This window comes from Phaethon lepturus, unplaced genomic scaffold (genome assembly GCF_000687285.1).
Source record: "Phaethon lepturus isolate BGI_N335 unplaced genomic scaffold, ASM68728v1 scaffold14793, whole genome shotgun sequence".
NCBI classification, from domain to species: domain Eukaryota; kingdom Metazoa; phylum Chordata; class Aves; order Phaethontiformes; family Phaethontidae; genus Phaethon; species Phaethon lepturus.
This window is the reverse complement of record NW_010529864.1, coordinates 1-16,724: the sequence shown is the minus strand read 5'-3', so window position 1 is coordinate 16,724 and position 16,724 is coordinate 1. Positions and strand designations below refer to the sequence as shown.

Below are 16,724 nucleotides of genomic sequence, written 5' to 3'. Positions count from 1 at the left end.
ACTCCTGGAGGTGAACATCTAGCGATGGAAGGGCTGCCACTCACACGTGGTTCCTTTGCTACTATGAATTGTTGAGAGGAGGAGGTAGAGGATTCAAGTTAGGCATTTGTACGCCCAGAGACAAAACAGCTGCAGAGCAGGAAACTCTTCTACAGAAGGCCAGAGAGACCAATTTTGGGGATAGGAAGTGCTAACTAGTCATTGCAGCATGCAGAGAGTAGGGAAAATACTGAGAGACTCTTCAACCCAAGTGCTCACCCAACCTGAACGCGAACATAGTCCAAAAGCTTGTCCTGAAAAGCAACAAGAAATGCAAACGCACACAGAGAGCTGGATTGCTATCCTAAAAGCTTCCAAAACTGGGCATCACCTGGACAATTTTGACTGAATAAGTCCCAACTTGGTCAAGTAGAGGATAAAAGGATGAGAAGCATTAATGCATTCTCAGATCTACCTAATCTGCTAAACTTCCAGAGAATCTTAGCACACATCTCTGTGACATCTGTTTGCATCCTACACACACAAAAAAGATGATAATATGTCCTCACAACACTCAACGCATGTAATCTGATTACTTGGAAATTTGGAGAGAGAAAACCAGAAAAATTTGACATGGTAAATAAAACAAATTACTGCAGAAATAAGTTTTAATGGCAAAGGTTAAAGAGAAGACTTCAACCCTGGCAGAGGTTGCCTGGAGAGGTGGTAGATGCCCCATCCCTGGAAACATTCAAGGTCAGGTTGGACAGGCAACCTGCTCGAGTTGAAGTTGTCCCTGCTCATTGCAAGGGGCTTGGACTAGATGGCCTTAAAAGATCCCTTTCAACCCAAAGATTCTATGATTCTATAAACACCTGTTTTTGAAGCCTTTATTTTAGACTGCATTTTAATTTCTGTTTTCTGCAGTCATCCAACCATCACTATGATCACTAAGATATTACCTTCTTCAACAAGATGTTAAAAATGAGCAAATTAGCCAGATACTCCCTACTTCTACAGTATGCTAAGAGAGCCAATGACTACGCCTCTCCTCCGAAGGCACTCAGTACCAATTGACCTTGCTGCTTGGTTTTCTTCTGGGTAGCTTGAGCCTTGGGAGCATCAAGGTATAGATAACAAACACATAAGCATGTTAATATTAAAGATGTGATAGCCATATCCATCTGTGGTGCCATGACCACAATAAGCTTTGATATTTACAATGCTTCCGCAAAATATATGGGCTTATTCCCATGAAAACCCAATATAATTACTGCTGACATTGTTCAAAAACCACAGGAAGGTGTTTCTGTTTCTGATAGACACTAACTATCAGCCAGCACGCTAGCATATTCCTGGTAGTGCTCCTGGTCCAATGGGATAAGGCAAAGAAAGGTGCCCTGCCATGAGAAGAGAAGAAAAAAGAAACATTTTTTTTCTTCTGGAAAAAAGCTGTTATTTCCAGCCTGAGAGTCTCTGCCCTAAGGACTGAAAGTACCCAAGAGCAGCAGAACCCCTCTCATCCCTGTCATGTGAAATGCAAGCAATGCAAGCTCTAATTCTTGGTGTAAAACTGGTAAGGACTGGGCAAGTTGACTACAATGCTTATTTCACATAACAGGAACTAAACGGAATCAAAATGAACATCATTATTGGCATATTTTGTCAAATTAATGCAATTTGAGGCTTACACCTAATCGACAGTTCAAATAGGTTGGAGAAGATAGCAAAATATAGCAAGAAAAATCTATCACTATTGCTATCAAAGTTTAAAAAAAATTACTCTGTCCATGACGGTCGAAATACCTCGTTTTAATTCTTCAAGGAAAAAACTCAAAATAAAGCTGGTTAGGGGCGTATAATAAATTTGACAGGAATATGACTTGAAATCACAGGAAGCAGAAGGGAACGATCCCTGTAACAGACAGCAAAATAGCACAAGGATGCCGAATCCTGCTGCTGCTGAAAGTAATCCATTTGCTTGCACATTCCTTTCACAAACCAGGAGTGACATCTCAGTGGACAGTCACTCCGAGAATTTAGGCTTACATGTTTATTTCAAGGAATCAATCACGAGAGCCTACCTTTAAGGAATTCCAAGAGCAGAAGGCAGAATGAGTACAGAATGGTATTTTTCTCCAGCATGAATTATCTGGATGTTCATGCACCTTCTTTTATATAATTCCATCTCTTTTTCTCTTTTTCTTTTCTTCTTAAACGCATTGTCTCTGGCCTCCAAATTCACAAAGAAACGCTGCCCTCTTCTGGCTATTCAAACTCATCAAAACCCAATCCTTCCGAATAAAATCTAATCGTTTGGCTTTACTGTTAAATAGTGCTTATGGGGATATTTATGCTTATAAAACGTACATATAAACAAGCTGATATTACAAACAGCACAGCCAAACAAGTCAGCCAGCTTGCAGTTAAAACAAGAGCGTGCAACGTACAAGTTGAGCTTCAGCAGTGGCCAGTGCTTGTAACTGTCCTAACAGCCTGCCTTTTTGATTAATCAGAGATTAAAACATACTCAAAATATCAGGATAGCTTTATGGCCGAGATGGTAGAACAACATGTTTTCTGTTTAAGGAGTAATTTTTAATGCCCAAGGTTGTGTATAAACTGTTGACCAAATAACTGCTGCTGTTATTTGCCTAGAAATCGCTGCACCGCTCATTTGCTTGGTAATGTGCAGCAAGCTAAACGAGCCTCTCCTGATTACACATTCTTCTGCAGTATGCTTAGTAGCATTTGGTATAATATACCCAGCACGTGAATTAGTCTTCTTGAAGACAGCTCTGTTTGAATATCCAAGATTTTTTATTATTATCATTTCTGCAAGAACTCACCAATATCATACGCCATGAAATCTGAAGAAAAGCACTTTGCACCGTGGCTCATGGAGGTGTCGTTGTGCGTGTTTCCTCCAAACACCAGCATGGTTCCACTCATTATCACGGCCGTGTGCAAATAGCGAAAAAATCTACTGTCTTTAAGAATAGTCCTTCAGAAATAAAAATATATGTATTACTGAAACTGAAGAGTACCTGGCAAAGACAAAACAATTCACAAATCCAAGTTAAAGGTTTCGGAGATGTGGGGAGAAGGAGAGGGGGTAGCATTTAACTACTTCTCCTAATGAGATATTCAACAACTTCCTTTCCAGACTGTTCAATTGCTCCTATAATTTCATTCTCTCATCTTCCCATCTGCTTCCCAATTTATAGGAGAAATATACCTATGAAAGCCTCTTTCCAAAGCTATGGTCTTAAAACCATCAAAATCCCTTCCCTAGGGATTATCAGGTTTTCACACTAACTGGGCTTTTGAGCATAGCCAGCTAAACCTGCCAATATGGACACTGCCTGGGAAGACTCCTATATTTTATAGTAATGTAAAGAATTCTTTCAAACCGGGCATCATCTCTTTCCCACAACTAAGAAACCTATTTTAAGGAAACCTCTGCAGCTGCTGCTAATGGAGCCCCGCAGCTTAATACCTGCAAAACTCAACGCCTCATCCATGACTTAATCATAAGCAGCATCAATCATACTTTCCACTGACCTCACCTTTCATCAGCATGATTAACAGCACCGTAGCCACAGGGTCACCCTTTGGAGAATTTCCCTACTCTTTTGAGCGGGTGGGACTGCCGGAAAACCCCAACGCAGCCACACCTGTGTCACAGGCAGCGGTGTCACCGTTTGCAGGCTGTCCCACCAGGTCTGCAGGGCGGCAGCATCCCCAACGCAGCTTGCGCTGAAGCCCAGACTTTCACAATAAAATATTCAGCAAATGACAGATCAACGCGCTGGAGCAGGGACCCGCTCCCCAGGCATGAGCGGCGGCATCGCAGCGGACAGGGGCTTTCTGAGCGTTACTCTGTCCCTGCCAGGGCCACGGCGTCAGACTTGCAAAGCTGCCAGTCGAAACACCGGAGGGAACACAGGAAGAAACACACTAGCCAAAAGAAAGATCAGGGAACTGCTTTTTTTTTTTGCCCTTCCATGAAATCACAAGAGGGAGAGAGGGTCTAAATTACCAAAGAACAACAAAAAAAGAAGGATAGATAATGATGAGCAGACACTCCTACGCGCCTCAGTGCGACGCGCGTGCTCGCCTGCTCCGACAGTCCTCTCGAGACTGACAAAATAAACATGACAAGAGGAAGTTGGTGCTACAGCAGTTCGGAAGAATATTGTCACATTTGTGACATTTTCTGCCTATTCAGCCAGATTTGTCTGCTCCACGGCTGAAGTGGAGGATCAAGTGAACCAAGAAAGGAAGCATGGTTGTTACTGCATGTAGGAGAGCAGGAAGGAAGGTTTTTGGACATTAGTCACTAGTTACTTCACTCATCAGTATAGACTCACAAACAGTTGCTGCAGAAATACAAACTATTTTAAACTCTCAAAAAAACGCGATATGGTGACTCAAATTGGTATGTGTGAATTCAAAAGACAGTCTCCTTTTTGTGAAATGCCTTTAAGAACAACTTTAAGAAAAATTGAGGAGGATGTATTTCACCTCTATAGCTCAAAGTTGTGAAGTTTTGCTATAGCTTTTAAATAAAACTCACCTTTGGGCAGAAACAAATAACAGAAGATGTCAGCTTATAGAAATGAACATTTCAAGCAGTTACAGAGCCAGAAGAAAATGGGGTTATAACAGAAATTCTTTTGCAGTCTTAACTGCAGAATGACTTATCACTCACTTGACTGCAGTAACTGCGCTCATATGCACAGTCTGTACTGCTGGCAAGAAAATCCCATCAAATATTTTTCTTTTCAGCTTTAATACAATAGATTAAAATGGATTTCTTAGCTCATTCACAGCCTTGATTATATGTGATTCTATGATTCTCTATCCATAAAGGGACATGAAAAGAACAGATACCAGAGCACACTATCTATCCTGAATGCAGGTTACTACATACTACTGTACCCTTATCAAATGCCCCATCCTCTTGTCCACTGCAAACAAGAACGTGGTATATGGGACGAAGAACTACTTACCACATACGGGAATCAACTTCATATTTGTACAAGTCATCTGCTAGCCTGTATTTGTTGGCACTGAATGCTTTGTAACCTCCATGGATATAGATTGATCTTGTATTCAGATCATAAACACTACTGTGACCGTATCCTCCTTGCACCAAAGCTCCGCTTGTCTGTAAAACGTTCCATGTATTTGTGGCTGAGAATGAAAAATGTGAGTGACAAAACATGATTAATTTCTCTCCATTAATAACTTATCAACAAATCTCATAGTGAAACAAATTGTGTTTCCCTTGACTCAGATCTAGAGACTGTGTCTACCACTTCATAACCAAAAATATTCTCCTTCAAGGAGTTTGTTGTCAAGAAGTATTGTCAAGTATTTTTAATTAGACCAGAAATATCTCCTCTACAGTCATTTATTACATTTTGCAGACAAGCTAAGTAAATGAGAGATAAAAAGTACAGAAATAATGTATTGTACAGAAATAGTATATTGCATTTCAATGACATGAAGATGCTAGCACCATGGCTTCATTTGGAATGGTATCCAGAAGCACTTTTTGATATATATATACACACACACACAGACAGACAGCACTGAAGCCAAGTTAAGTATGACTGAAGAACACTGCAGTTAAACATTAATATGCGATTAATGGCCCTATATCTCTCTCACTAAAATAACATTGGTTTGAAGCACTCTAGACATAATATAATGGCAAGTGAAACAAAAATGCCAAATTACACACCAATTTTCTGTAGCAAGTGCAGAATGAAACCCTACACAGGCTTCCTAACTCCAGAGCACATCAGGTACACAAAAGGCAAAGGAATTTAACAGCCTGCAAGATCACACGTGGCAAAAACAGGACAGGACAAATCACTGCCCCACACACCCTGCTTTTCTCTAGCTTTCTCCTAGAGGAAGAAATCTTGCTCAGGTGGATACCAGTGAACCACAGTAGGCTCCAGTAGATTCTCTGGATCAAGGTGACTGAAGGACAAGGATAACAGGCCAGAAGTGCAGATAGGGCCAGTATTTCTGACAATAACAAGCACATTCACGTTGTTAACTACCTGTGCTTAACTATGTTCTCTACCTGGTCACTGGGACATGCCTCCAGAGAGCCATTTCAGGGCAGCTAAGTTAGGTAGAAGTTCAGGTCATCTGGAGAACTGGTGATACTTGAAATCTCTGGACCCTAAAATCAGAGCATGGACTATCCCCAGAGATATGGGGACCCAATCATATCACAGATATGGGAGTCCAGAAATTCATTCCCTGTTCCCCTAAGCATGGGCTAAGCACCACTGCTGGAGACAGGGGTATCAGGTTAACTGGATACCTGGTCTGAATTCTTACAGCCATTCTTGTATTTGCAGGTTACAAAAACATTTTCAGAAGTGTTTGCTTTGTCAGAGGGAGAGAGGAAAATTAATCTAAACTGTCCCACAGTTATCCTCCTTTGCCTTTCCACTACAGCTTTTTTCCTCTTTCAGACCTAACAAGCTGTATAAAGTTGGAGGCACATGGCTGCCCATGCACTGTTTGTGTCACACAAACACTGGAGGTTACATTGGACATCTCATAAATACAAAAAGAAGGAGAACATACCTGTCTTTGTTTTGCTATGGGAATATGGATCGTTTAAATAATTTTCAAACCAACTGTTAAAACCGAAGCGAATGGTAGGTAGGGCTCTACTCACCCAGGTTGTATTCCTGGACATTGCTGATATACCCATAAAGAGGACAATGCCCAAAGATAATAAGCATGACCGCGCTGCCGTCTTGCAGGGTGACGATGTGGGCCGAGTGGCCAACAACAGCATACTGCTCCTTGGCTTTTGGTGTCACTTGAGCCCAGGTCCGGTCGGGAATGTGGAACACCCACAGCTGGCTGGTCACGTTCCCCGTCGCATCTATTTTTCCACCATACATGTATATATCATCCTGAAAGAAGTTAGATTTAAAATGAAGCCAACGAAGTTTAGCATTTAGGTAACAGCTAATACACAAGTAATGAAGGTATTGTACTTTACCTTCTCTCAGACTAAGTTCTTCTCCTTTCTCAAGGAGAAACATATCCCCTTCACCAGTCACATTTGATATGAAAGCAATCACAACTGCCAGGGTTTGTACTGAAGGCTGTAACGTCAAGAATACTTTCAACACACGCAATTCACCCTACATCAGGGTACGGAGTGGAAGGGGTGCATGGGGCAGGACTGATCTTCAGATGACATTCATCAAAATTTAGGTGCCTGTACGCTAGCTGAATGCCTAAATACATATATAAAATACAGTGGAGCCTGCAGCATCATTCAACTCATCAAAAGCAGAGGTGTGCCTACTTTTGGGTGAGCTGACTTGCTTTCCAGATCTCCTGACCTAGTTGAAGATGTCCCTGCTCATTACAGGGGTTTGGAGTAGATGGCCTTTAAAGGTCCCTTCCAATCCAAACTATGCTGTGATTCTGAGATTTCACTACCTGCACTGACTTGGTCTGTTTTCACTATAAATGGAGCTCAGAGGCTCCCAAAGGCACACAAAGTTCGGCACCTGAAGGCAGGTGATTCAGAATCACAGAATCATGATCATCATCTAACTCACCTAACCTTCTGCTAGACCAGCTTGTTCAAAGCCCTACCCTGACCTTGGGGACATCCGCATCCCTGGAACTGAATTTAGTAAGCAAGTGGAATCCCCCTCCCATAGCTTGCAAATGCCAACAGCAGAAGACAGCTGGGAAGAAAGGCAGTTATGACGGAAACTGCTCTGTGTCTGTACACTAAAAGCTTTGTCTTCCAAGTTAATGCACTGACAAAAAAATGAGCATCCTTTGGAAAGAAGGGAGCCAGGAGAGTTAGACAGGGTTTTTTTAATCATCCTGTAAGAGCTATGTTCCAAAACTCCATCCAGTTTCCTTTGTGGGCTTCTCCAGGCATCTGAGAGTCAGTCATGAATCCACCAAAGTGTGCAGTGGAGCCCTATTTCCCTACTGACAAGGCGGTAACCTTGGAAAGGGAAATTCTCCACTATAGCTGGTGCTTCTTGGGAAATTCCTGAGAACCATTGTCCGTCACTGACAGTAAACCCACTTATCATTTAGGTTGGAAAAGACCTTTAAGATCATTGAATCCAAATGTTAACCTAACACTGCCAAGTCCACCACTACACCATGTCCCTAACCACCACATCTACACATCTTTTAAATACCTCTGGGGATGGTGACTCCACCACTGCCCTGGGCAGCCTGTTCCAATGCTTGACAACACTTTCGGTGAAGAAATTTTTCCCAATATCCAATCTAAACTTCTCCTGGTGCAACCTGAGGCTGTTTCCTCTTGTTCTGTCGCTTGTTACTTGGGAGAAGAGACTGACAACCACCTTACCACAACCTCCTTTCAGGTAGTTGTAGAGAGCTATGAGGTCTCTCCTCAGCCTCCTTTTCTCCCGGCGAAACAACCCCAGTTCCCTCAGCCGCTCCTCATAAGACCTGGGCTTTAGATCCTTCACCAGCTTCACTGCCCTTCTTTGGACACGATCGTTCTTTTGAATTGTACCCTACTTTTGAACAGTTATTTGCAGACTGCACATTGAGCCCTCGTAGGTAGGAATTTCCATCCTTCTCAGGTTCTTCAAGTGTTCTGTTTGTGAATGGCGCTGTGTGGAGTTTTTCAGGTGTTTATAATTATGCTGTATATAGGCTTGCACAGTAATGAGCTAATTAACATTCCGAAACCAAAGGTCAGTAAACGATTAGCTCATTTCCTTTTCAAAGACTTTGCCATTCTGCTCTCATGTGGCCTGCACCCACAGCAAGGCATGCAGACAAGAAATTAGGTAAGAAACAGTCAAATCCACTTGCCGTTTCAGATGCTGGAAGAACAGCTTCACGGGTCTACTGCAGAAGCAGAGCAGGCTCCAAAAATCCCTAATTCACCAGCTCTGCTTTGGTGCCTTGGACAGCAGAGCTCATAAAAATACGTATGTAGTCTACACAAAAGGCAGTTGGGGAACCAGCTGAACTCCAGCAAACTCCAGCCATGAGGCATGCCTTGCAAGCACAGACAGCAAGAAGGAAAAACTGGACTCAACGACTTCAGTCAGCCTTAAAATCTCTGAGATAAAGGGAAAGAAGGAACACACAGGCAAAGGAACTACAGACTTCCTCAAATACCAGTCCAAGGACTCCCTGGAGTACAATGACACAGACCGGGATGTCCACTGACAAGCCTTTGAAGGAGAAACGCTTCTCACAAAGCAAGACTGATCTGTGGAAAGGGTTGGGCGCAGAGGGAGAAATTAGCCAGGAGGCGAGTCTACAGCAATGAATTTACCTTATGTAATGCCAGCGAATGACCATATCTCATCTCTACTGAGTTCACAGTGTTGTCCAGTGGAAGCCACTCTTCAGAAATAAGATCATACCTGTATAATAAAAATTGAATTAATTTCCCAAGAAGTAGATATGAAAGTTGAGAAAATTATTGCTCATCCTTTCCTGGAATTGTGGGAAATTATTTAACAGAAGTCCTAGGCACCAAGATTTCAGCATGCACAAAGCATGCACAGATTACTCATGGAATAAAAAAAATCCTGTCAAGCCTCCTCTATAACTTAACGTCCATGTATTGATTTGCTTTACCCTGAGTTTTCTTTCCCATGCAAAACCAAGAGCTAATGCATTGTCTATTAGGCTATGAGAACTTACATGACATGATCCACCCAAAAGAGCAGAAAAACTTTACGCTTATCTCAGACAAGTTCCAACTACTTGATCATAATAAAAAAAAACTGCCAGTGTTTAAAAGGCATTTTTTGATTACGTCTTTGTCATTCAAGCATATTTTTGCTGTGAAATTGAACCAAGATAAACCCTTTGCCCTGAAAACAGCCTGTGGTTTTTCAGATAAAAGATTGAACTACACTCACCAGGCTTACAGCCTGTAAGATAAAATCATCTCTACGAAAGTGTTCAATGAAGCCATAGGGTATCTGTTGAAAAATCAAGCATGACTTGGAAACAGTAAATTGGGGAGGTCATCAGCAACTATTCTACAACTAAGTGGGCTTTTTCAGCTCTTCTTTAACTTCCCCTACAAGAACTACTACGTCTGGACACGAGTGGAGAACACACAGCTCTCGCACGTATCCCTGGGAAAAAAAAAATCCAGCTTTTGCCTAGATCTGCCCAAATACTATCAAGCTCAAGAGGAAGCCTGAAGTGTTTTTTATGGGGAATTTCCATGAGGTACACAATTACTATTTGATATCTTAGTTACTGTTAAATCTCCTCAACTAATTGCATAGATGTCACCATCCTAAATGCCACTCCCTGTTTGGTATCCCATCCACTATGCATAAACATGCACAGTAATTAGTATTGAGGAGTAACTGAGGAGCCAAACACTCTGAAGTCACACAGATATAATATAAAGAAGGGCTAACAACACTGAAGCAAAACTACCCTCTTTGAACATGAGGCCAGATATAATTTAGAAGCTAGCCTAGAAATATATAGTTAATAGTTAAATGCTGTCAGAAGCAGATTAATAAAAAATTCACTGAACATCAGGAACCTCATGATTTTTCTGTTCCAAAATTAGCACTCTTTAGCAGCGTTTTCCCACATCTCAAATGTGAATCTAAGTTTTCGATACTGCTGCCTTCCCCTGGAGAATGAGTGTAGGCCAAAGCATAGCATGTCAGATGACATTTTCTAAAAATAATTCTCAAATCTAAGTTCCTCTACTCAGACTTTATTATCTAGGTTTATACTCACGCTAAAACCTTCTGAGAGTCAGAATGATTGAAGACATAACCTCCAACAATCCACATTTTATTGTCATGGATTACAGTTTTGTGAGATGCTCTAGGAAGTTTTGGAAGAGAATATTCTTCCCGGGTCCAAAATGTCTGGTTTGCAGGAACAGGAATTGAACAGCCAGGACCTGGGAAAATAAGGTTTAAAAATTGAGTTGATTCTTGCAAAGACTGTATTTCAGCTAGAGGTCAACATCTTGCACCACAGATGACAAAGACAGTGCACGGCCAGGTAAGAGATGGAAGCTGTGATCTTCATTTCTTTGCCCACACCAGCAGTCTGTGATGGACCCGGTGTGTGGCGTCCCAGCCATAACCGGATACTTCAAATTCAAAATTGTTTTCAGAACTAAAAAGCAGTTCCAGACTAGGTGAATCAGGGATGCAGCAAAGCAGACATTCTGCTCCATTCTCCCCACTATGATTTACAAGGGGGCACGATGCAGACCCCTTCCCACTCCACACTAAGAGGGGATCTTCCAGCACTTCCCTTGCAACCATGTGCCCATAGAAGCCCCAACACAACCTCCAAAAGCTTCAGAAGACCTGCTCAACTGCATGCTGTAAAAACCCAAGGGTCTATGGCTCTCTCTCCCTCTTTTCATTCCTCTCCTTCCCAGCAATATGTTTTTGTGAATTGTTCACTTCTTATTTTTTCCCATATTTCTGCTGCTCTTAAACCAACTTTTTCACTGCCAGGCTTCTCTTCGCAGTTCCCCACGGTGTGGCAGAAGAGGAGCAGCAAGCAGCAGGGTCTCAGCAAAGTAAAAAGCCACATGGATGCTCTCCTTCTCAGCAACACCTATCCACACACACAGGGTTACTACAGACAACAGAGAGCACAGAACCTGCTGAAGAGGCTCAAGCCTTGAAAAGGGAATAGGTTTATCAGGATATCCTTTAGTCAGTCAATAAAGTGAATCACTGTGTAACAGAGTTGTGGTCTCGACTGTAAAGGACAGTATCTGCTTGTTCTTGCTGAGTTTCTACCAGCAGTAATCTCCAGTTCAAGAAAGCAGACTGGAGTCTGGTTTATCACCCTTGAAAAACTCCTGGTTTCTCAGGAAGAGTGATCACTTTCAGATGTGAAGAAGATTCAGAGTAAGAAAGAGGAGAGCAACTTGCATCTCATTCTGCTATGGTTTGTTTGGGGGCTTTGTGGTTTTTGGGTGGTTTTTTTGGTGAGTTGTTTCGGTTTGGGATTTTTTTTTTTTTTTTTTGCCTTAACACACTAACCTGCTACAGAAATAAAAGAGGAAAAAACAGGGCTAGGATAAAAACTGAGCAAACTTATGCCCATCTTGGTTGTCAGTGCACAACCAGACTCCAGAAAAGCGTCAGGAGGCACTGCACTGCATAAGGGGATGTCGTCTTCCAGCCCTGAAGTATGTTACCTGTAGCTGATTTTATATCCAAGAGGCAGACATGCTAACCTCAGTACTGGCTGCATTTTCCTTACGATACTCATTTGGGATTCTTTCCACAGTGCCTAACACACTGTCTGGTTTTGCAGCATAGCTGAGTCATGGCAGCCAGTGCTGTAGCTGGTTGTATTTCACATGAGACTAATTCTTCCATGTCAGTGTATCTTTGCAAAGGAAACAGGTATGTTTGGTCCAAACCATTGCTCAGACTGACATGGCTGACGAACAAGGCATTCCGTATGTTCAAAAAGCTTATCTACTGCCACTAGGCTCAAATTTGCTTTAGGTGCACAGGAACGAGGTTGAAAGTTTTTATCTGCTGCCTGCACACACCAGGTTGGTACTGCTGTGTACGGTAGCTTAACTGCTTTTAAAAGCATTTGTTACAAATGAGGTATGATCTTTTGATAGAAAAAGGTAGATTCCTAGTAAAAATGCTAATACTTGTCAAGTGGAACATTCTCAAACACTCTCAATTAAACTGCAAGAGCCATACATAGAAAAGGCAACCTCTTAACAAGAGTTTCTCCACATTAATCAGGAGACTTACCTTGCCAGCCTGCAGAGCACAAACATGCCTTAGTATCATTAAAGTTGCAATGCCCTCTCTCGGGCTTCCCACAGTCATCTGTGCAGTAGGGAATATCACAAGCTTCTCCCTTCCAGTATTTGGCACATTCACATTCAAGAGTGTTGCTGCTGTTATTGAGCTTGCACTCTCCGCGGCCGGAGCAATTATTGGGACACATATCGAAACTGTGAACATCAGGGAAAGAAAGTGTGTCAGTAACGAAGCTGATTCCCAAGTCGTACCTCTTATTAACAAATACAAGAGCCATATTGAACGGAAGTTAATACAGCTGTTGGTTAACATACAAACCAACGAGAGCCACTCAACTCGAACCTGATGTGATGGACTTCTAGAGATTTGTTCGCTGTCTATCATCTACAGAGCTGTCCCACTTAATGAGTTAAACTTACAACTCCTTTGAAGAAATTATCAATATGCTTTTTAGCCATTTGTAATGTAAATGAATTGCCTTAAAACACCCAACAGTAAGCGAAGAACTTAATCAGCACTTACGGCTTTTGTGGTGTCTGTGCAATTTATAGTTAAACTACTCGCGATTACATGCTATTCTGGGATTTGCTTACCAAAGAAACACACTTGAGATGAATCCCAAGCCAAAGATGTGCCTGTGTTGAATCATTTCTGATTTTATAATATCTGCAATGTAGCTGAGGCAAAACTAGATACATCCTTGGTGAAGATCCAAATTCAGACACCCTATTCATTTCCAAATTCCAGTTTTTGCCAGTGTATCAACTGGTATAACTTCCAGATGGGGATTACTACTCAATATTCTCGCTGTCATGTGACAAGTGAAGTCACTGGCTCCAAGACCATAATTTCAAAAGTGTTTTTTGAGTGCCTAAGTCCAGTAGTAACTATAAAGACTGTTAAACTTAAATGAAATAAATATACCCTTTTATCTACTCACTGTAAAAATGTTCAGAGGAAGCTTAACGACCAGAACACGTAAAAGAAACAAAACACGAAACAGTACTTGGAAATTGTTTGAAATGATCAAGAAAGCGAGGAGTTAAAGAAATATTAAAATACTTCAAAGGAACTTAAAAAAGCAAGTCATCCTTCAAGAAAAGGTCTCCCTTGTATTGCAATGGTGCAACACCGACAGCTGGCAGTAGATGGTGACATGGCTTACGGTATCAGCCAGTCTTTCAAAATTCTACTGCTTCAGCTGCAATGTTTCAAGTAACTTTGCAAAGGCTCCTCATTTTCTTCTGGAGCTTTCAAGGGATGCTAAATGTTCTGCATTTTTCAAAGAATCCACTGTATATTTAAGTGCCTAATAAGGATGAAAGCTCAAGACTGGTATTCAAAAAACTAAGCACCTCATTTCAAGGAAAACTTTCAATTCTTGCAAAAAGTCAGTTGTGACCAATTATTTTACAGCTGATTTTTGGTATCTTCTGCAAGTTACACCCAAATTAAAATCTCCCAGTACAACACAAACATACTTTGTACCTGTAGGAGCCAAAATTCAAAGCCCATGATCCCCATCAGAAGCAAGAAATTCCACCTCTGCTAGTATGTCCATACTGAGATCATTTATTTCAAAACAAAACCTTTCTAAAAGCAGTCGATGAATTAGGGAGTTCCCTAGAATTATTTCTAAAAAGTCTACGAATGAGGACTAAATATACGTCAGTGAACAGAAAGCACCCACCTATGATACTTGAAATATGAACCAAATAACATAGAATCATAGAATAGTATGGGGTGGAAGGGACCTCCAAAGGCCATCTAGTCCCACTCCCCATCACTGAGCAGGGACATCTTCAACTAGAGCGGGTTGCTCAGAGCCCCATCCAACCTGACCTGGGATGTTTCCAGGGATGGGGCATCTACCACCTCTCTGGGCAACCTGGGCCAGGGTTTCACCACCCTCATTGGGAAACATTTCCTCCTTATATCTAGTCTGAATCTGCCCTCTTTTAGTTTAAAACCATCACCCTTTGTCCTGTCACTACAGGCCCTGCTAAAAAGCCTGTCCCCATCTCTCTCCCCAGTCCCTCTCAGCCCTGGCAGCTGCAGGAAGGTCTCCCCGGAGCCTTCTCTGCTCCAGGCTGAGCCCCCCCAGCTCTCCCAGCCTGTCCTCCCAGCAGAGCTGTTCCAGCCTCCTGAGCATTTTGGTGGCCTCCTCTGGCCCCGCTCCAACAGGTCTATGTCTCTCCTGTGCCGAGGGGTCCAGAGGTGGATGCAGCCCTGCAGTGGGGGTCTCATAACAAAACCATTCTAGACTAAAAAGGAGGCAGATTAAGCAATTCAGTCCAAGAACTGAATAAGAAAGAGCATCCCAAAGAAAATTGCTTGAGGATCCTCAACAGTAGGTACAGTCCACTGTCCCAAATGAAATGTGTGTGCTTATGCGAAAGCATGTTTGTGCAGAAGTATCTCTGCAGAATACGTAAGAGCACACACATGCACAAAATACGTCAATTCTCCTTGAGTGAACATGATCAAATAAGTCTAATATCATAAAATAAATAATAAATAATACCATGTCTTTTTGAGCAAACAGTTGCCCACGCCTACAACTGACAACTGAAGTTAATGCTGAGCACATTACAGTTATTAGCCATTGCAAGGATATAATAACGATAAAAATCTAAATTCAAGTATCTGCTCATAATTACACACTTCAGTGGCGATTGCTTATTTCAAGACAAAACTGAGAAAAGAGGAAACCTCCTTTTGCTCAACCTGCAATGTCACTTTGGAGCGATACTACTTACTTATATGTGATGTTAAACCCTGTTAAATTATAGGCAGCATCACTGAAGAAATGTAGAAGAGCGTATCCAGAAGTAGCTACAACTTCTGGCACTGTTTCATTGCTGTCTTTCTCAGGAACAATAAGACCACTGGAAAAGAAAATAAAAACAATGTCAGAAGTTAAATAAAAGGGAGCAAAGCAACCATAGTAAATCCGTATGAGTAAAACAAGTGAAACTCAAGGTATTTATTTGCATCTTTTTGAAGTATAATGAATTTGTGTAATGATCATTTTCATAGTGCAGTATTATCAGATTGTTTTTCTTCAACAGAACTCCTTAAATATTCAAACGAAAACATCTCGACATTGTCAGTATGCATAGTCAACCAACCCTCACAACAACCTCATTCTTGAAGGCATAAGAACCCTCAAGACCCTCTCAGAAAGATAAAACAACGTATCTTCAGGGACTTATTAAGCCCTCTTGCTTGGTTTAGTTACCTGCAGTACAGTGACCATATTACTGAACAAGAACCGCAGACAAATGAGGATTTTGAGACTGTCAAGAGTAGCATTACTGCTGCCCTCAACATGCACGACCTTGGTCTACAGGAAGGAATGGCTGCAGGAAGGAATGCAAATAGAAAACCCTGAAGTGATCAACTTGGCTCTTCTGAAAGACAAATGTATATTAAAAGTGTTTAAACTGAGTAAACCTGAAGCTGTCTAGAATTCCAGTTATTCTTGTTCACTTCCCGTGTTATTTTGCCATGATTTAAACAAGGTGGCATGTTTGAAGACAGAAATTCCTGCGTTCCAGAAGCATTAAAGCTGCTGTACTAAGTGTGGTGGGTTGAGCCTGGCTGATGCCAGGTGCCCACCAAAGCCGCTCCATCACTGCCCTCCTCAGCTGAACGGGGAGAGAAAATATGAGCAGCAGCTCATGGGCTGAGATACGGACAGGGAGAGAGCATTCCCCAATTACTGTCACAGGCAAAACAGACTCGACTTGGGGAAAATTTAAGCCAATTTACTGCCAATCAAAATCAGTATGGTAATAAGAACTAAACCCAAATCTTACAACACCTTCCTCCCACCCCTCCCTTCTCCCCGGGCTCAGCTTCACTCCCCATTTCTCTCCCTCCCGCGCGGCACGGGGGGACGGGGAATGGCGGCTGTGGTCAGTT

At 42.0% G+C, this 16,724-nt stretch overlaps 1 protein-coding gene across 1 annotated transcript in view; it reads right to left on the bottom strand.

Annotated features, from left to right (window-relative positions):
- The window catches only part of ATRN (attractin), a gene marked incomplete at both ends in the record, with an annotated part of 39,090 nt that extends 23,405 nt beyond the window's left edge, over window positions 1-15,685 (bottom strand). The window contains 7 exons of the mRNA XM_010284072.1: window positions 2,829-2,983; window positions 4,995-5,178; window positions 6,692-6,935; window positions 9,326-9,416; window positions 10,771-10,939; window positions 12,786-12,991; window positions 15,557-15,685. Coding sequence (XP_010282374.1) covers window positions 2,829-2,983; window positions 4,995-5,178; window positions 6,692-6,935; window positions 9,326-9,416; window positions 10,771-10,939; window positions 12,786-12,991; window positions 15,557-15,685 — 1,178 coding nt within the window. The remainder of the gene's footprint in view (window positions 1-2,828; window positions 2,984-4,994; window positions 5,179-6,691; window positions 6,936-9,325; window positions 9,417-10,770; window positions 10,940-12,785; window positions 12,992-15,556) is intronic.
- Window positions 15,686-16,724: the final 1,039 nt, after the last annotated feature.